Source organism: Chironomus tepperi, unplaced genomic scaffold (genome assembly GCF_022539635.2).
Source record: "Chironomus tepperi strain 1889 unplaced genomic scaffold, CSIRO-AGI_Ctep_v1 contig_445, whole genome shotgun sequence".
Lineage (NCBI taxonomy): Eukaryota > Metazoa > Arthropoda > Insecta > Diptera > Chironomidae > Chironomus > Chironomus tepperi.
Genome location: NW_027226567.1, coordinates 7,993,415 through 8,014,717, shown reverse-complemented (window position 1 = coordinate 8,014,717; position 21,303 = coordinate 7,993,415). Strand labels below are relative to the sequence as shown.

Genomic DNA, 21,303 nt, shown 5'->3' with positions numbered 1-21,303 from the left:
GGAAGGTTTTGGTGATGATTTGTTAATCCCGGCAGATTATTGGGCGTATTTTTGATGTTTTTTGCTGATCAGGTATTAAAATTGACAGGTAAATATTAATTTAAATGATTTTTTTGAGAAAATTAAAGCTAGAATTCAGGTAGGTGAATCCGACATTGTAAATGTTTGAGACAGTTTGCCCTTTGTTTGTTGCTAATGTTTTGCACTTTTTTATAGTCGCAACTCTATTTTCAAATATTTTTACTGTTTTTTTAATAAACAATTGGATCCAATAAAATTTAAATTGTGAATGTTTACTATAATTTTAAATTAAAATTTTCGTCGATTAAGAAATTAAAAGTAAAGCTTAAATTGAGAATAGACTGCTGAAGTTATTTAAGTCTGGTTTAATAAAGTATGTATTGAAAATTTATATTGTATATAAAAAGTAGACAGGGGTCAGACTATAAAAATCATCAAAGTCACCCCATCAAAGTGAGCATTTTCGTAAATTCACCTCACACATCGACTTCTGCGCCAGAGAAAAAATTGAAAAAACTGAATTTGTAAAAGAATTAAATTAAAATTATTTTAAATACTTATAATTATTAATAAAAGTGTAATTTATGTTATAAATAGTGATATAAAGTAAAAGTGCATAAAGTTCTATCGAAAAACTGCATTTTAAATTAATTTTTTTCCAAAATTAAATTTTTCTCTTTGACATCGAAAAGAGTTTTGTTTTTCTAAAGGAAAAAAATGAATATTGAAACGCAATAACTTTAAAAAATTGTTTAGCGAAATGAATGATTTGAAATTCATTGAGGTAAATTATTATTATTATTGTTTATATATCATACTAAAATATATTTTGATAAAATGTAAAAATTTTCTAATATAAAATTGATTAAATTAAGAATTTTGATTTCTGTCCTTTGTTTGAGTGCAATAGGGTGACTCATAAGTCTATAACAACTGTTTCTTTCTTTTTCACATCAACTTTTATATTGTAAATCAGCTGGGGCTTGTGTATATATATATTTTTATTTTTTTATTTTTCTTTTTCTGCTTCTTCTTCAATATTTTCATTTGTAAATTTTATATTTATGTATATGTGGGTTAATTGAAGTCAGATGAAGAAGACAATTAATGTAAATCTCCGTGTGTATAACATATGACAGATATTTTATACAAATTATTCTCCATATTGCATAATTATTTCATATTTATAGCGACTTGCTGCTGATTTTTTTCATATTCTCCTTCACATACTGTGCAAGAAAAAAAAGGAACAGAACAAGCAAGTAACTGGCTTTTTGCATTCACACAACAACAAATAAAATCCTTCAATTCTATCTATCAGTTTGAACATTAAACACCTGTTGAAAAGTAAAACGAGCGAATAAAAAGTTGCATTTTTGCACGATGAGAATAGCTCTCGATTCATAAAACGTGCCATAATCGTTCAATTTTTTAATTTAGACAAACAATAACTTTTTTGTGTTCTTGCATTTAAATATCATTTTTATTAAAGCTCTTTTGTCATAATTCTGATTTTCCACACACAGAGAGTAGCTTATTATGCATGTTATTACTAATATTACTATGGCAACAACAGAATTCAATTTTAAATATGGGGTTCATTCGCCATCTAGAATGGATGAGCAAAATGAAACAAAAACAGCATATACAGTGGAATCAATAGCGCATAACGCATTTAAATGGGGCTACTTAGTGTGTTTTGTCTTGACGTCTATCTATGTGGGTCTTAATTATCATAACAGTAAACATGTTTATTTTGAACTCGACGAAAAAAAAAATACGCCTCAAACATTCAAGTGTGTCAGCAGTGCTTACTCGACAAGCTTTAACAACAAAAACCACAATATGTGCAATGTTTATATTTACTTTTTTTAACAAAAAAATAGAAAAAAGTGGAAGCAGAAAGAGAGAAAAAAAAATAACATAAAAAAAGCTGAAGACTAAACATATTAAGTGTGGTAGTAATCAGCTGGCGGACTTAATGAAAATGTATAAGTAAATAGCGTTATTAATTATGGGGACTTTCTCATCAGTACACAAAGCAAAGTTCACACAGCTAATAATAATGATGTTCATGCTATTAGTTACTGACAGGAGCGAATTGTGATGCTGATTGAGGTGACAGATTAGGAATTTGCTCTATTATGACGTAGGAAATTAGGGAATTTAGTTCATAATAGATTTTTTCTTACAAAATCTGAATCGGCAATGCCTACAAGCTGTATAGTTTGCATTAGAATACTGAATTATCCTAAAAATCCCAAAAGATCTAGAATGGTCCAGAAACACAAAATTCCTCATATTTTAAAAATCAAAACAAGAATTCAATTACGTCCCTGACCGCTGATGATTAATGCCTTAACATACATTTTGTTGCATTTATACAACATTAGCAAATTAAATACTAGAAATTATCATCATGCAAGAATTATCATTAAACTCATTATCATTCATGTCAGAACAGAGTATGTGCATATCCTGTGCATTATGTTAGTGTCTAAAAAGCCTTTGAACTCGTCGGACGAATGTTTTTGTAATTTTTTACATTTAATTGTTGCTCTAAATAGGTATTAAACAAAGCAGTAAGACTTAATTTACACGTTAACGCATTAGTCAATAATTGTTCATTGTGAATGCGATTAAAACAGTCAGGAATAAAGGAAAAAAAATATAATAATATCAGTTCTTCTTTATTTGTGACACTATTAAAATCTCGGATTACACTCATGTATTCATTTAATTTAATAAAGGCACAGTAATAAGTGATTTTAAACTCTAGATTCATTTCGTATGTATTTAAATGTAATAAAAACTTTTAAATTCTTCTTGATATTTCTTAAAAAATCTTGATTATTTGCGTCTCGCAGTGAAGGAGAAGATCAAACGGAAGTGATAACTTTTGTATGGGGAATAAAAAAGGGCTTTAAAAAGTACTTCAAACTACAAAAATTAATCATTCTTTGTATGTTGGCATTGAATTTAGCCTCAAATCGTTATGCGATGCTTAATGAATAAATCTCATTCTGTGAACCTGCGAGCAGACGATTAACAAAAAGTGTATTTCATAAGATTGATAAATAAGAACTAAGGAAAATGAAAAGAAAGAAAACAAAAATAACAAAAATTGAGAGTCTCAGCTGACATAAAGAAATTGGAATTTTGTATGAGCAAAAAACAAGTTTTAGTTGTATGGATGTAGTGTGTTGTGCTAGGTTTTTGAACGTAAAATAAAATACAGTAAAATTATAGACACTGCAGAAAAGAATACAGTGTTTTGTGTTGAGGTCAATAGAAAAATTTCCACATACATTGAAAAATTATTATTATTATTTATACCTTATCATCTGTTGCGTTTTTCCTTCTCGCTCTAAATCACTTAATACGCTTCAACTTGAACTTGAAAAAATTCATTTTATTCTCTCAATGCACACACAACGAGTTTTTGTTCCCCTTAAAAAAATGAATTCTGAATTTTCATGATTCAATAGTGTAGCATTGCATAAGTATATACGCACAAGTTCACTTTCTATAGATAATTTAGGTATATAGACATTGATTTTTGTTTCACGCATGAACTTGAACCTCTCTTTCTATTATTTAAAGATTAGATTTCCGTAATTTGACAACGTCGCAAAATTATATTTGTTTTCTTAGCGACTAGCTAGTGATGATGATTATAAAATAATATTTAGTAAGAACTGAAATGAATTTTATAAACGTGCAGTCTTATTTACATGTGATGAAGTCTATAAATATTCGAGAAAAAATTTTCAAGTTCATTAACATTAATTTGCGATTCATTTTTTTTATTCTACTTCTATAACAGGAGATAAGAGTAGAAAATGTCAGCCGAGTCCCATCAAAAACGTGCTCCATCAACATCATCGGAGAGTACACGTTTGGTGCCAAATATTGTGCCACCACAGGCCGTTAGTGATCGTTCAATTATCGATAGTGTTGCGGGCTTTATTAATGATGTCGCCCTTACAAATGTACCACAAACAAATCCACAAGATCAGATATTGTGGACAAAATTTGAAAATTTGGCAGATATAAGTGATACAAGCTTAGGAGAGGATTGTGATGAAGGAAATTTACCGCCGCCTCTTTTATTATGTATCGGTTACGTAAGTGGCATGCAAGTATGGGCCATTCCAGCAAATGGTGAAGCAATTGAGGTCATGTCATGGAAACAAGGATCTGTAAGTAGACTCAATTTATCATCCTGTATATTAAGTTACTCATGACATTCTCATTCAGGTCAATATATTGAGAATTCTTCCGACACCATTTTTGAGCAACAATAGTGAATTAGCAAATGATTTATTAGATCAATTCATTCATAAACGTCCACTGATGGCATTATGTGGCGACTGTCCAATTCTTAATCAGACATCGTCATCACAAAATCAACAATTACATGCTGTAAACTTTGTGTCACTTAAGGATGGCGATGTTGTTAAAACAATTCGTTTTAAATCGCCTGTTGTTGATATTGTTGCAAATCGCACTTCCATTGCCATCACATTCTATGAAAGAATTGCAATTTTTGATGCTCGTACACTTGAAGATCGTTTAACAGTCACGACATGCTATCCATGTCCAAAGTAAGTAGACAGAAAAATGAGAATAAATATGAATATTTATGCAAGTCTCTTTTTATTCTTCTAGGGGACTTTGTCCGATTGCCTTAGGAGATCGTTGGCTTGCATATGCTGAAAGAAAATTAATTTCATCAAAAACAAGTGGAGGAGGTTGTAATACGGATGGAATTCCAAGTTATACGGCAACTGTTTTGAATGCAGCAAAGAGTCTTGGTAAAGGTTTGAGGGAACTCAAAGATCAAGTCGCTGCTGGATTGACAGGAAACGTAGCAAGTTCATCCAATCAAGGAAGTAATTCATCATCAACAAATCCTTCAACTGATGGAACACAACCTGGTGTTGTAACAATTTTAGATATCAAGCATCCTATAAAAGACATAAGTCCAACGAGTGGCACACCAGTTGCTATTAATGGAAATGATCCAATTGTTGCTCATTTCGTTGCTCACACTGAAGCAATATTTGCAATGTCTTTTGATCCTTCTGGAATGTTATTAATAACTGCTGATCGTCGTGGACATGACTTTAATGTTTTCAGAATTTTGCCACACACTTTTGGTTCCGTTCTTGCAGCAGTTCATCATCTCTATGTCCTTCATCGTGGTGATACTTCAGCAAAAGTCCAAGACATTACTTTTAGTTTTGATTCACGTTGGGTTGCAGTTTCTACAATTCGTGGAACTACACATGTTTTCCCAATCACTTCATATGGTGGACAATGCGGCTATAGAACTCATTCAGCTGCACATGTCGTCAATCGTCTTTCACGCTTCCATCGCTCAGCTGGATTGCCAGTTGATGGAAGATCATGTAGTCCAATTTTAATGTCAGAGCATGCTGTTCAATCGACAGCATTTGCAAATCCTCGCTTACCACCTTTTCCACATCCAACCGTCATACTTCCATTGGCACAAATTCGTCAACCATCCAGTTTAAATTCTACATCCACACTCTTATCACAAACAACAAATGTAGCACAATCAGGATCAAAAATGGGACGTATACGTCATCATTCAATTGAAGAATCGCATGCAAAGCCATTACGTGTTGCTGCAACATTTGCTAAAGCTCGTTCATGGCTGTTAGATCCTCCTGGAATGGTAAGAAGATTCTTAATTGCCCTTAGTTCCTCTTATTAAATTAAATGTTAATCTATATATAGCATGATACACCTTCTCGCTTACATCGTCGTGCTGTTGATTCATTATTTGTCATTGCTGGTCACGGAGCACTTATTCAATATGATCTCGAGCCTCGTCATGTTTCAAGTAAATACTTTTTTGTAATTATATGACATGCCAAAAAATTTCTATAACTTACTATCAACAGATATACCCAAAGAAAAGATTTGCGATGAAACACCAATAGAATTAGAAGTTGAGGCAAAAGCACAATGGATATTAGGACAAAGATCCAATTCTCAACTCGAAATTTCACCACCACTGTCTGCTGATAATTGGCTTATTAAGGATCGTGTTATTGATAATAATTTGAATTTAGATACAAGTCATGTAGGTGTAACGAGATCAGATGATAGAGATGACCGTTGGTTGTCACAAGTTGAGATTGTTACACATGCAGGACCGCATAGACGCTTGTGGATGGGACCACAATTTGTTTTCAAATTATACAACACACAAAGCGGGTAAGTTGAAATTTTTGGACATCCTTAACAGCTTACTAATCTTGAATTATTTATAGAAACTCATTAGCCCATATTGATATGGAATCTATTGAAGTTGGTGCACGCGCAAGATCAACACCAGTCAATATGCCAACAATGCCAAATTCATCAACAAGCTCACGTCCTTTAGTTCCCGTTTTAATTGAATCTGGTTCATGCAGTAAGTACTTTTAAAAATAGACTTTAAAGTCATTTAATTTTAAAAAAATTTTCCATTCTTTTCTTCTCATTTTTTAGGTAGCCACGAGCAAAGTCCTCGTTTATTGAATTCATTTCATTATGAAAGTACAGATTCGGAAATAATATCTGGACCAGATTCACAATTACGTGAAGATTTAGCTGATGCAATGCGCGATTGTCCATCAATTCCTTTAAATAATCGTGATTCGGGTAAGTTGTAAAAATTTTGTCATTTAATTTTTTGCGGTTCGGTATTTTGTTGAGTTGACATTTTATTGCTGAGAGTTGACATATGACATGAATATCAACAATATATAGCATGTCTCCTCTCCTAGATATTCTTTTTTTGTTGTTGTAACTGATTTTTATATAATGAACTAATGCACATACTTTGAACTTAAACAATACACACAAATATTCTATTTCTATGGAAGCTTTCGATTTGATATAGAAGCAAAAATCGCGATTAAATATTGTAATGACTAACATGACGCTATATAGCTATTAATATGAATTAAAAATTCAAAAAAAGTGCATATAAAAAATATTTTTTTCCTATGACAGAATAGCATTGAATTAATTAAGTCCAAAAAACATGTGAATATGACTTTGCCATACACAAAACAATTTAATTAATTAAAATACGTCTAAAAAACACAGTGAACATCAACCATGAAAGTTAGTTGCAGACAAAGCAGTTATTAGACATTATTATGAAAAACTTTTATGGTCTTGCGTTGATGAATGTCTAACATGCATAAATGAATTCCTTTATTTTTTTGATATATCGACAATGTAAAGTGAGAGAGAAAGTTAAGGAAATTTGACATGAATGAATTTTTAAAAGCCTTGGCAGACTTTAAGAGTTTTTTGTAAATTTTCTTTGAGCAAAATATGTATTTTAATTAATTAAAGATCTATGCTGGTTATTAGGTTTCATTAACCCCCCTTCCTATTTTTTTCATCTCTATATACTTATTTATTATTTTAATTAATGATGAAAAAGTCCTTGACTGGAAGTAATATTAATGATTTATGTCTAAATTGCATTTAATTCTTATTTAGTGCATGCAATTATTTTTTTATTGCACATTTTTTGTTAATTTTGTAAAAAAAAAAAGTATTTTTGAGACAAATATCTCATCCATATTTTAAAATAGCACACATCTGTATTGGTTTTAATCTTTCTTTTTTTGTATTTTTTGATTTCATCATTCCTTTATAAATGTTAGTTGAGTTGACTATTCAATAAGAAAGTTTGCCAATGGCTTTTAAAATTAAACAACAAAATTTCTTAATGATTTAATTTTCTCAAAAATTCTCCTTTACTATTTCATTTCATATATCAAAAAACTAATAATAAAGGATCTTCATCAATGCATGAAACACAACAACGGGAAGTGAAGAGCTTTGGCGTTGACACAATGTACAATGATTCATCAAATTTACACACGGTGGTTGTATCAATTGTTAATCCACAAGGAACTATAACAAATTTAACTGATAATAATAATCCTCAAGCACAGACGGTGGAAGCATTCTCAAATGAAAATTATATACTTGAAAATTGTGATGAGACAATGTTTCGTCCTGTCATTACAGTTCTTAATACTTCATATAAAAAGAACGAAGATGTCAATAATGAAGAATGCTCAAAGCCTGTTGAAGTCCCATTAGAACTAGTTGTTCCTGTTATCGATGAACGCGTTTTAGAAGAGAAAAAACGTAAAAAGGAAGTTGAACTGAAAGAGAAAGCTCAGCAGAAGCTAGAAAAGGAGGAAAAGCTCGCTTTAGAAAATCAAAAGTCTAAAAAAGAAGCAGTCGTCGTGGATGTAAAGAAAAATTCAAATGATAACAAGAAGAACAATGAAGCTAAGAAGGATGAATCCAATGGACAAACAAAGAAAAACAAGAAAGCACAAAAATATAACAAAAAATTGCAAGATGACGATAAAAAAGCAACTGAAGCAACTTCTCATGTAGTCAAAAATACAATAATATCACAACAGGCTAAAATTGAGGAAGTTAAGGAAGAAAAAATTGAAGAAATAAAAGTTGAAATTGAGAACAACAAGCATGTCTCATTGACTAAAGATGTAGAAGATAAAAATAAAGTTTTTGATGAATCTTCTGAACATGAGCCAGTAAAAATAAGTTACGAAATTGAAAATGAAGGCATTAAAGATTTTTGTGAAGCTGTCACTGTTGAACCAAAAATTGAAATAGGTGTTAAGAAAGATAAAGAAAAGTCACCAATTCCTGAAATTGCTCCTTTAGAATTGAGTGCTGAAATGGCATTAAGTGCTGTTATGGACGAGGAATTTGCTTTTGAATTATCAAAGAATGCTATCCCTGCTGAAGAATTGTCTCTAAAACCTGTAGAAGTAGAACCTCAAGTTCTATCAGAAATATCCATCAAATCCGAAAAAGTTGAAGTTAAAGTTGATGAGGAACCTAGAGCTTCAACTGAAATATCCACAAAATCTGAAAAAGTTGAAGTCAAAGTTGATGAACAACCTTTAAAATTGGAAGAAAAGGCAAAAGAAGAACTTCCAGTTAAGAAACAGTCTGAAACTCCTGATAAGGATGCATGGAAAAAGAATAAAAAAGGAAAGAAGAAGAATCAGTCGGCAACTAAAGTTGAAGCAGCTCAAAAATCATCTGATTTCCCTTCTATTGGCTCAAATTTTCCCACTTTTAAATCATCATTCACTGAATATCCAAAATCTACAGTAAATTCTAAGTCACAAACAGTTGAAACAATTAAGGAACCAGCTTTCGATTTTCCACCTTTAGAAGCCTTTAAAGCACCATATCCTGAAGTTACTGTTGCTCCAACTCTAGCATCTACTAGATTACCATCACCAGATTTCTCTGACTTACCACCATTAGAAGAATACAACAGAGAAATCGATCAAGATGCTATTATGAGAATCAGCATGCACGAAACAATCGGCGATGAAGAAATCCAAATAATACCGCATGAGGATAATGTTGAGATTCATGATAGTCCACACAATCTGTCATCTGACATTGAATTTATTGACGAAAACTTTGCCTTACCAACTGAACCGGAAAAGGTTGAAATCAAAGACAAATTTATTAAAAATGAAGATTTTTATGACATTGATGATGAATTACCACCGTTGGAACCATTGGAGTCTTTCGATGGTACATTTGATGGATTTATCGAGAAAGAAAAAGCATGTTTTGTTGCTGATAATGCTGAATACAATGAGAAGCAAGAGATGAAGAAGAAAATGAGTGAACTACTTAAGGATACAAATATGGTGTTTGCCATGTGTTCAAGCTTAAAAGAATTAAAGGTTGATGAAGAATCATCATCTCAAATTCAACGCTCAACATCATCTTCTTTGACTACAAATACAACAACTTCAACATTTGCTAGTGCAAATAGTAATCAATACTGTGAAGGACTTGACTCGGACTACAAAAGCTTAGACTTAGAAATGGAAGAAGCAATTGTAACTGTTCAAGAGCAAGATGACCCAGATCCTGTTTTTAAGGTTCCATCAATCTTAAAGACATCATCTATCGAAAAGGATGATCCAGAAGACATTTCAAGTTTCGAGGCAACATCATCCGAAACAGATGCTGATGATTCATCAAAAAAATCAAATAATAATACAAAGTTTAAACGTGAAGACGATGAAGAACTTAGACCATTGCTGGAAACGTCAACGACATCATTGTCAACTCCAGTTACATCTGGAGGTATGACAATAATAACAAATATTACAACAACCGACGCTAATGATACACCAACACTGCCAGATATAAACCAAAAATTACAAGCAACCAGCAATAATAACAATAATAATGGCAAGCGCAAGAATAAGAAAAAGCGTAGATAAATTGCCACAGCTGTAATAGATAGTTACAGTTAAAAGAATTTTATGTTTTATTCTTCTTTCCTTTAAGCCATCGTTTTTAAAATGTATTTACTTAGAACCGTAATTACTTATCATTTTTATTTTCATTATTATTCTACTTGACACGATCTACTTATGTCCTATCATTTCAAAATATTATATTACAATTGATTCCTATAACTTTCAACTCATTTAGAACGAATTTCCAAAAAAATTAATACAAAAAATCATAATTAAAACTGAAAAAAAGAAGAATCTATATTAATATAATCATATATATATTTTTGTTGATTATTTGCCTATGTTATTTTAAGATCTCAATGAAAAAAATAATTAAAAAAAAACTTTTCATATTCCTTTTTCCTGTTTAGTAGACGGAAAACAATTATACGCATAAAGATAACAAAAAAATTAACATTTCATGTTCATTCAGAAAAAATTAAATAAAAATCAATCTCATGTATCAAGTAATCCATTCTATGTCAAATCCCTTTCGTGCAAAATAAAGACCATTCCTCGAGTGACACAAACATTTTATTAGAACTTTCTCATTCTTTGTCGCTCGGGTTTATATAGAAAATATTAACATCAATATTCAAGAATTCAAGGTGTGAGGAGTTTTTGGAGGAATTTATTGGGAAATATCAAATTGAGAATAGAATAGGGTTTGCCAAAATTAGATGCACATAGATGCAGAGATGCAGAAAACTGCAGGCCTGCGCATCTAAGCGAACCCTAGAATAGAATTAGGAAATTTTCAATTTGAGTGAATATATCTTGAAATTTAGATTTATAGAAGCCAAACTCTGAGATTTTGTAAAATTCTCGAAAAGGATTTTTGAATTTAAATCAAAAATTCAATTTGTTGTTTCTTTAAAAATCATTCAAATGTTCAATATCAAATATCAATTCATTATTTAAAACTTACTTACTTACTTACTTCCTTGGCTGGGGCACACGGGGCTCATTGCCACGTTTAGAGAATGTCTGTAGACAGATCCATCTTTAAATAACTTCTGCCATTATTTTAAAAAAATCATCCAAAAAACTGAAAAATTGACGAGCTTAAGAATCATCCTACAATTTCTATTCAGAATTTTCAATTTTATGATTGAATTTTCTGGATTTGAAATTGAGATTTTTCCTAAAAGCACCGCTTCTGTCAGATAAAAATTCTTCAAGTAATAAGTTTTAAAGAAAATTAATACAATTTAAGTAAATTAATACAATTTTACTAAAATTGCATCTTAAATTTAAATTGTATTAATTAACTTATTTTTTTCACTGCACAACGCATGCATGAATTGTCTGAATCTGACACTTTTCTATGAAACATAGTCAATATGTTGGCATTGAGTTGTTCAATTATGGCCAATTGTTGCATTCAGGATCACTGTGCTATCTTTTGAAGACATTCAATACAAGAGATCCTTTAGACTTCTTGGAATCCTGCATATCTCATCCTCCTCATAGTAGCATTAAATTACTTCCAAAATTTTGATTCAAACTTCAAAAATCATTTAAATCTCAATTTAATAAATTATTATTATGAATATTCCTTTATTTAATTCATGATATAAATTGGAACAAGATTGAGTCTAGCTTGATATTAACCTCGTCGGTTTTAAATCAAATAACTCAATTTAAAATATCTTCAAAAAAAATCCAAAACTCTTCATCACACCTTAATCATTACTTATAGCAGAAAAGAAGAAATAATAATATTTTTTTTCAAATATCTAGTTGACGACATTACGTCACTAAAATTGTAAATGTAATTAGAGAAAGTTAATTAATTAGAATGAGAAAAAAAGATAGAAAAAAAATAATATCATTTTAACTAAGGACAAAGGTTAATAATAAAAAATAGGGAATGAAAAGGAAAATGAAATGAAGAAAAAAAATCATAAAAATGCTTAAAAACTGTGATAAAAAAAAAATAAATTTTTTGAACATGATGAAATGTTAGAAAAAGGAATGCAAAAAAAAAAAATATAAAATTTATAATTTTTATTGTCGGAATATTTCGATTTTCTAACTAAAAATTTCTGGTGTATTTTGAATATTTTTTTTTGAAAAAAAAAAAAAATGAATTAGGAGTGAAAGAAGAACTACGATAATGATGACATATGTTTTTGTGTGTAATGTAAGATTTTTTTCGAATAATTAAAAAAGGTTGAAAGTAACAAATCATGTTAAGTGCATCAAGTGTATGCGATTAATGAAAGTGGATAGGATTTTTTAAAAAAAAATTTGCAATTCTGTATAGCGAGCTAAAACTATAGACTAATAACATTTATCATTATGTCGTAATGGTTGCTTATCATATACTTATGCATAACACATTGCTTCTCTCTTTCATTTATTATCCTTTTTATCTATTTAAATAAGTTATATTTACTTCTTTACATTAACATTTATTTTTGGCTTCTTTGGACGACATTTTTGGACGTGAATTTGGAAATCATTTTAGACAAATTTAAAACACTAAATTGGAAATTTATGACATTTGTCCAATAGTATTAATGTGGGATTGTGATCTGCCAACTTTTGATAGACTAGCCCTTTGACCTTAGACAGACAAGGTGACAAGCCAGAACAGAAAAATAGCAAACTCATGAGCACGCTCATTTAGATGACTACGCTCATTTAGATGACTAAGCTCATTTGGATGACTACGCTCATTTAGATGACTACGCTCATTGAGATGATTACGCTCATTTAGTTGACTACGCTCATTTAGATGACTACGCTCATTGAGATGGCTTCGCCCATTTAGATGACTTCGCTCATTTAGATGACTACGCTCATTGAGATGACTACGCTCATTTAGATGACTACGCTCATTTAGATGACTACGCTCATTTAGATGACTACGCTCATTTTGATGACTAAGCTCATTTAGATGACTACGCTCATTGAGATGACTACGCTCATTTAAATGACTACGCTCATTAAGATGACTACGCTCATTTAGATGACTACGCTCATTAAGATGACTACGCTCATTAAGATGACTACGCTCATTTAGATGACTACGCTCATTGTCTGTTAAGATCATTATGCCAAAATTTCAATTTGAGGATTAAAAATAGGAACATAAGAGATTTGAATTGAAAAATTATGTTGAAATGCTTCAAAATTTAACATAAAAGTATATTCCGAGCGACAGAGCCTTAGGAGGACAATATCAATGTCCTTCAGTTTATGGTCTCAAAGCTCTAACTCAAATTCAAGCTCATAAATCTCAACTCCAACAATTTTAGCATTGCCATCTTAACTTTTCCAAAAGATATGCTAATAATTCCCCAGAAAATTCGCCAACAAACATTAAACGCAATCCCAACGTACCTGTAAATCTAATTAATATCTCTACTTAAGATTCAAAGACTGCCTCACTAGGTTGACACTCTAAGAAAATATTCCATCCGCAGCTAAATTTCCAATTTCACTCAAAATATCTTCAAAGAAGCTTATTTAATCACAAATTTCGCGAATGAATGACGATGATTAGATTAGTAATCACAATTAGTTAATTTATTTATGTTTTTTTTTTTTTTGTCAGTCAGTATAACGATTTGTACCTGTTGCTATATATTATACATTACATTACACTCACATCAATACTAAACGTTAAATTATTTTATCAAATCACATTATGTTTTACTTAATGAAATTAAATTAATAATAACATGATGAGAGAGTAAAGAATAGCTGAATAATTGGCTCCAAAATAACTAAAAATGTCAAATTTTATTGAAATCAATAAGACATGAAACAATTGGAAATAAATTAAAACTTGTGAGCGTTTTTTAATGAAATTGTACTGCTGCTATAAATTTTACTAATATTAATAATATAATTGAACCTAATAATTGCTCTATTAATTTCAATTTTAAAGTAATTCAGACATTATATTTAAAAAAAATGTGATTGAAAAAAAATGAACAAAAAAACCAATAATTAGATAAAAAATGCAGAAAAAAATTAAATAATTTGTGCAAAAAACTCAATAAAAAGACTTGAAAAAAAAAAAAGCTAGAAGGAACTAAGAAGATGAAAGTGTTTTTAAATTATTTTGACAAATTACCTCAAATTCAGCAGCATAAAGTTGGTTAAACGATCCAAAATTCAAGTTCAAACCAAAGTTTTGATGGATTTAAACCGAATTAAGCTTAAACGATCCAAAATTCTAATCCAAACCAGAATTTCGTTGAATTTAAACCGAAATTTAACTCAAAGTCCGGCCTGAATTTGAATTTCTGATAGATTAACCGATTTGTCATCTACTTTACGGATCACAAAACTTCCCAATTCTAATTTCTTTTTGCCAATTTCTAAATCCATTCCAGGATCATCATCAGACATCAGCAAAAGTAAAGACGCAGTCGATGGATACCTCGGAGCCAGAATCGACGGCACAGATACATTAATCAATTTCGATAATGAGAACGAATTAAGTTCATCAAGCTTCAGTTCATCATACAGCGGTGATTTGCTTCATTTTCAAAATGCATCAGATGATTTAATTTAAGGCATGACTTTACTTCGATTGACTAACTTCTTGTAGGAGCATCAAATAATATTTTTTCTAAAGATTGACATCCCAAAATGAATTTAAAAAATTTGGATGGGATTTAAAAGATTTATTCTTGATCTATTTTTTTCTTCTTTTATGCCTTTTTATATGTCTATTTTTAGCATGATAAATGTTTTATGAACATTTTAAAGTAAATTTTTAATAATAATGGTAAATTAACAGTGGAACCTGTTAATCATAATGACGCGTGTGATAAAAATATAAGTTCTAGTGATTAATTTTTTCCCCTTTTTTTGTTTCCTTAACAAAAACTTTATTTTGAAATCATCACATTTAATAAGGGTCTAATTTACTCAGAATATATTTTTCGAGGTTTTTATCGTGTTTTATTTTTAACTGAAATGATTTTAGTTTAAATAATGAAATATTTAGATGGGAAAATTTATTGTTGAAGTTGCGGTGAAAAAGGGTTGAATGTGGTTGTTTTTACCTGGTTATTAATCTGATTTTGATGTGACGTTGTTTTGTTAAATATGCGACCTTGTGGAATCATGTGATTTCATTCATAGAAACTGATAGAAATAAGGTTTGCAAGTAGTATGCACATAAGGCAGGTAGAATTTGAAATTGAGATAAAACAAATCAGTTAATAGATCTGAAATCTGGCATCAGGTTGAAGTGACTGGATTTGGAATTCGAATTTAAACCGAATTCTGCATCAAATCAGAGTCACGTTGCCATGTATCTGGATTTTTGAGAAATTAACCAATTTGTGCTATTTCGGACTTAAGATTGTAGGATGATAACATGAAATTCATCAATTCTGCTTTCTGGTTGATGAAATGTTGCATATTTGATATCCAATTCAAACCAAACGTTGTTGATATTATGGTTTCCAGAATTCCCGTTCCAATGAAATTTTGGTAATCAGGAACGGGAATGGGAATGAACTTCGAGAATGGGAATTCTCGGGAAAATTCGCGTATTTGGAAACCCTAGTTCATATACACAAAAACTTACTGATTGACACTATAAATGAGTGTGTTTATGCTAAATTAGCATTAACTTTACATTATGCTGATCAATTAATGTCAATTCTTACCAATTTAAGTCCTACTTTAAAGCTTTTCTTTTTAAAAAATTCAAATTATTCCTTAAATTTGCTCAAATCTTCATCATTTTCCATCTCAAACTTCAAAGTTTCCCATCTAAATACATCAAAAATCGACAAAAAATATAATTAATTAAATAACATTAAATTTAGTATGATTAGATATCATTTTATTTTAAGTGAAAACTGTCATCATTACAATAATTTTATCCCCACGAAGAAAAAAACAAAAAAAAAAAATATTAATGAAAAATAGAGAGAAATTTAAGTCAAAAATGAGAGGAGGTTTGCTATCCGCACACACAAATTTCATTCATAGAGAAAAAGAAATCAGTTATATATTTCGAATATATCTACCTTTAAGTAATCATTTATTAAAAAAGAATTATGATTAAATATTACTGAAATTAATTAGAAAATAAGAAAAAAAATATAAAAAATTATGAAATTTTATTGTTGACAAGAAAGAATTGAGAAGTGAAAATTGAGTGTTGCCATGATGACGATAACAATGATATTATATAATGAATTTTGGAGCTTTAAGCAATTTCTGTTTAATTTAAATAATTTTCAAAAAAATAATCAAAATCAAAATGAAAATGAAATATAATCTAGGTTGCTAGCATAGCTTTTAGTTGCTGTTTAGATGATGAAATTCAACACGAGGTACCAAGAGGATGTGTCGAGGAAAGCGAACGGTGCTCTGAATGTGAAAAATTCGGTCCAAGACGACGCAATTCTTGTCTAGTGCCAAAAATGGTATTGACCAGATTCATGCTGGCTTTTGGCGGAATTTTTCATTTTTTCGACCCTGACCGCAGTTTAGATTGCGTGTAATCGTTAACAGAAGTTCAACATCGCATAACTGTAAAAAATAAAGTTGGAATCAGATTGAATCTGGTATTTTATTAAAAAATGGAACTTTGAGTTATCAATCCTTGAAATATACTGCATATTTAAGCTTCTTACAACATTTGACAATTCAAAATTAATTGGTAAACTCTTATAACACTCAAAATTATGTTTTATTGATTTCCGAGCAATTTCCGAGTATCCTGAAATTGAAAATTTGATTCAACAAAGATTTGAATTAGAATTTTGAATTTCTTCTTATTGAATTTTCTGTAAAATCTTTATAAATCCAACTCGAACAACATATGGCTCAATTTGCCAGCCAGGTACAAGCTCTTTGGACCATTTGGACTCATTCTCCTAGTTTATACGATTTTGGGTAGTTAATACTTTATTCTCAAAATTTGTCATTTTAACGAAATCTATCTAAAATTATATTTTTAACCTAAACTTGAATTCGATTCAAAATTTATAAAGAAGCGAGTCGACTTTTAAATACAAAATCCGAATCTACTCCAAATTCTGTTCTTAACCCTTTTAAAATCAGTAAAAAGCTTAAATATGCAACAAAAATGAAATTAAACAAATTTGAAGCAAACTAGTAAAAAATCTTAAAAAGCAAGTTTAAATTAATGAATGCAATAGTTGATAAATGAATAAACAAAAATTAGTTAATTTGTTACATATTCCATATCATTTTTTTATAGTTAAATCTCATAGTTATTAGCGATTGCATTTCATCTCCAAAAATGTTTAATATCAAAATAGTAGTAAACAAGTGCATTCATTAAGCAAAAAAAAAATTTCAAAATTTGTCATAAAATGTAACAGTGATTAAATATAGGAAACGAAAAATCAAGTAATGGAAACCTGAATGTGATAGACTATTTTTAACCAAATTGTTATTTATGTGTATTTGTATCAAAATGAAATCAAAAAAAATATATAAAATGTGGCAACATAAAAATACATTTCATCCCGTGATTTATATACAAAAAGGAACTATATTCTTAATTCATTTATGATAGTTAATTAGCTGGTCTCATACTTTTTATACTATTGGATTACACATGAAAATTAAAACATTCCGAACGAGAATTTTTTATACACAAAATAATTAAATTTATTGTCATTTTTTTTTAACCTTTCTTACGTGGTGTGTCTTTGCATGTATTTTAGCCGATTGCACTCAATTTTCACTTCCGTCAACAAAAAAGCAAAAAAAAAAAAAATGAATTTCTCAAATAGGATTGGAATTAAAGTTGGGAAATTTTTAACCCTAAAATTACAAAAATTTCATGAGTTTCAAGTGCCATAAATTTTTAGTCGCTATCACAGCTGACTCCATTTGACTCGTCATGAAATTTATGTGCTGTTTGGGTTTAGAATCGTGAAATAGTAGATTTTTGAAGTTAATGATTAATGTTGTAAGCAGAAAAATAAATCATATAATGAAAATTTAGAAGGACAAGAATTTTGTGGACGATTTGGATTCTCGAAAATCGATTTTTCTTTTGTTTTCTAACCTCAAAAATTGGAATTGGATATTTCTTAGCAAAAATTTTGGTATTTTTAAAGCTTGATATTGACATAGAATTTGTTTGAAATTGAAGAATTTCAAGTTAATAAAGTTTCATACTGACATTGGCTTAGCAAGGATAATTGATGCTAAAACGCAGTTTAAAGCTATGGTTCACAAACCTATGACTTGGACACTCATGAAAAGTTGCTGAAAGATTTGAGGTCTGAAAATATGTCTAAATAGTCATAGACAGAGCTCGAAGTTGACTAGAATTTCGTATGAAGACAAATCGACTTTTGCTTCCAAAATTCAAGCTCTATTGCTCTAAACCTATCATATGGGTACCCCATGAGTTACCTAAAAACACCAAGCAGTCCAAAAAAGCAATTCTCAGAAATATTTTTCATTTGATTTTAGATACAAAATTCGCACATTTGTTTACACACCAGTTAGACCCTAATAATTGATTTCAATCGAACCAATTCAGCTACAGAATTCTTGTCCTACTGTTAAGAATGAAAATAAACAGTGATATCTGAGCATCATAAATGATGTTCTTTATTTTAAAATATATAAATTACATCTCATGTCCTTTAAAACAATATTTTTTCACCTATAATAAAGAAAAATTTAGAATGAAAATTCATAGGGAAAAAAATAAATTTAAAAATGGAAATTCCGAGTGATGCAAATGGGGAAGGCAACGTCACAGAGCTGCTGAGAATCTGCTAATGTTCTTCTATTAAAATCAAATGGAAACTGTCTCGGTGTGGCTCCATAAAGCAATTAGAGGCAACTTCCATTTGTTGATGATAAAAGATCTTATGTTAAGCTTTATCTGCTTCCGTTGTGGACCCTTCTTCATTTGTCCCACCCGGAAAATATATAAATAAAGTCAAAAGAGTTTAAAAAAATAATTATAATTTTATATTTTTAATACAAATTTGCAAAAATACAAAAAGTGAAATAGTAAATATTCAGATACAAAGCAAAAAGAATGTATTTATCATTTTTATGTAGGATCATAGCAGTGAACATAGAAAGTGGAAATCGTAAAGATTTTATTTTTTGATATATTCTTCTTACTTTTCTTTTCCAAAAAGATTATACATATGTCGATGACGTATATTAATTATATGATATATTAATTAATTATGTATAATGATAAGGAAGGAAGTTAAGAATAAAAAAAAATATGAAAGAAAAACAAAAATTTGAATTTTATTAATTTTTAGATTTTAAATATTTCAGAAGTTATTTAAAGACAAATCCAGCTTCCGATGAACTCTAAATGGACTCTCGTGGGTCTTCGCCAAGGAAGTAAGTATGCAAGTATACAGTTTGGCCATATTTCATCATATCTTCGTTGCCTACATTAAAATTTTGTGGAATTTGCTGCATTCAACAATAGTACTGCATAGAGAAAATGATTTGGGAGACAATAATGACATGTTCCATTACAACTCCTACTAACACAGTAGGTAAGAGCAATTGCACTCGAAAATACGTAGGTTCGAATCCCACTCGGTCTATAAATGTTGATCTGACATGTAAAGTATAAACCCAAATAACAGATCCCGACTAGGATTTCGAACCTAAAGTCTTCCGATTTCCGGTTGTAATATCCTGACACTGGGCTATTGAGAGTTACTCAACTATATGGCAAAGTTTGAAACATAAATGATACATTTTCTGTATCCCCTCTTACTACTTATACTCCCATGACATACTGTAGAAATCAGAGCTCGAAGTCCACTAGAATTTTGTTACTGTCGATTTGACTTTGTGGATGGTAAGAGAGCTCGTGGTAGAAAGAAGAACTCCTGGAAGGAAGCTGTCGATAGAGACACCATTGCTCCTGGAAGGGAGCCGGCGATAGAACCAGCTTTGGGCAACATTTGAGGGAGGCCATGGATCACAGTTAATCTTTACGGCCATCGAAGTAAGTAAGTAAGTAATGTCGATTCGATTTCAAATCGACTCCATATAAAAATCTCGATTTTAATCTTTGGTATAAAGCAGAGGGCGAAGCCGAGCTTAGCTCGCTATAGTCGGCTAAGATCAGCTAAAGACGGCTTTAGCCGGCTAAAAAATTTCGTGAATTTTCGTTAGCTGGCTTTAGCTGGCTAAACTCCTATTTAGCCGGCTAAAAGCGTAGCTAAAGCCGGCTAAAAAGAGAATTTTTGTCTTGTGAAGTTTAATGAAATTTCATACAAAAATTTCAATTTTTTCTTTTTAGCCGCATAAGTTCGAGTCTCAAATTTTTTTTCTCTTCTTTTTTGCACTATAAAATTTAAATTTTTAATTTTTTGGTATTTAATAAGTAAATTTTAAGTATCTGAAAAGAATACTCATTCAAAATGGAAATAAATCCTTATGATTAGTTCACTAAAATTGAAGTTTAGCATTTTACATAGTAGTTCTTTATCTATAATTACAATTTCTTGTATTTCTCAACATATATTTTGGAGAAAATGAAAATTTACTGCCAAAAATATGTAATTTTAAACTTTTGGACATTAATTTAACTTTCCTGAAGGATTATGATAGTAAAATATTATAATGAACTGATTAATTATGATTTATTTTAATTTTGAATAAGTTTTTACTTCAGATACTTGAAATTTATGAATTAAATACCAAAAAATAATAATTTTTCATAAATTTAAACTTTTTAGCGTAAAAAAAGAAGAAAAAAACAAATCTGAGTCTCGAACTTATGCAGCTAAAAAGGAAAAGTTTGAATTTTTTGTATGAAATTCACAAGGCAAAAATGCTCTTTTTAGCCGGCTATAGCTGCGGTTTTAGCCGGCTAATATGCGTTTAGCCAGCTATAGCCAGCTAAAAGAAAACAACGAAAACCGTTAGTCGGCTAAAGTCAGCTAAGGTTTAGCCG

The 21,303-nt window shown here is 30.1% G+C and overlaps 1 protein-coding gene across 1 annotated transcript; it reads left to right on the top strand.

Moving 5' to 3' along the window:
- Positions 1–538: 538 nt before the first annotated feature.
- LOC139098325 (breast carcinoma-amplified sequence 3 homolog) lies at positions 539–10,631 on the top strand. Its single transcript, XM_070650473.1, has 9 exons — positions 539–805; positions 3,848–4,223; positions 4,282–4,628; positions 4,693–5,725; positions 5,788–5,893; positions 5,955–6,270; positions 6,327–6,469; positions 6,547–6,699; positions 7,855–10,631. The coding sequence occupies exons 2-9, from the start codon at positions 3,864–3,866 to the stop codon at positions 10,362–10,364; spliced, it is 4,968 nt and encodes a 1,655-aa protein (XP_070506574.1). The 5' UTR covers positions 539–805; positions 3,848–3,863; the 3' UTR covers positions 10,365–10,631.
- The last annotated feature ends 10,672 nt before the right edge of the window (positions 10,632–21,303 follow it).

Coding starts and splice junctions, on each gene's coding strand:
- LOC139098325 (XM_070650473.1), top strand. CDS start 3,864: ATGTCAGCCGAGTCCCATCAAAAACGTGCTCCATCAACATCATCGGAG. Junction 5,726..5,787: donor TGTTAGATCCTCCTGGAATG/GTAAGAAGATTC, acceptor ATCTATATATAG/CATGATACACCTTCTCGCTT. Junction 6,700..7,854: donor TTTAAATAATCGTGATTCGG/GTAAGTTGTAAA, acceptor CTAATAATAAAG/GATCTTCATCAATGCATGAA.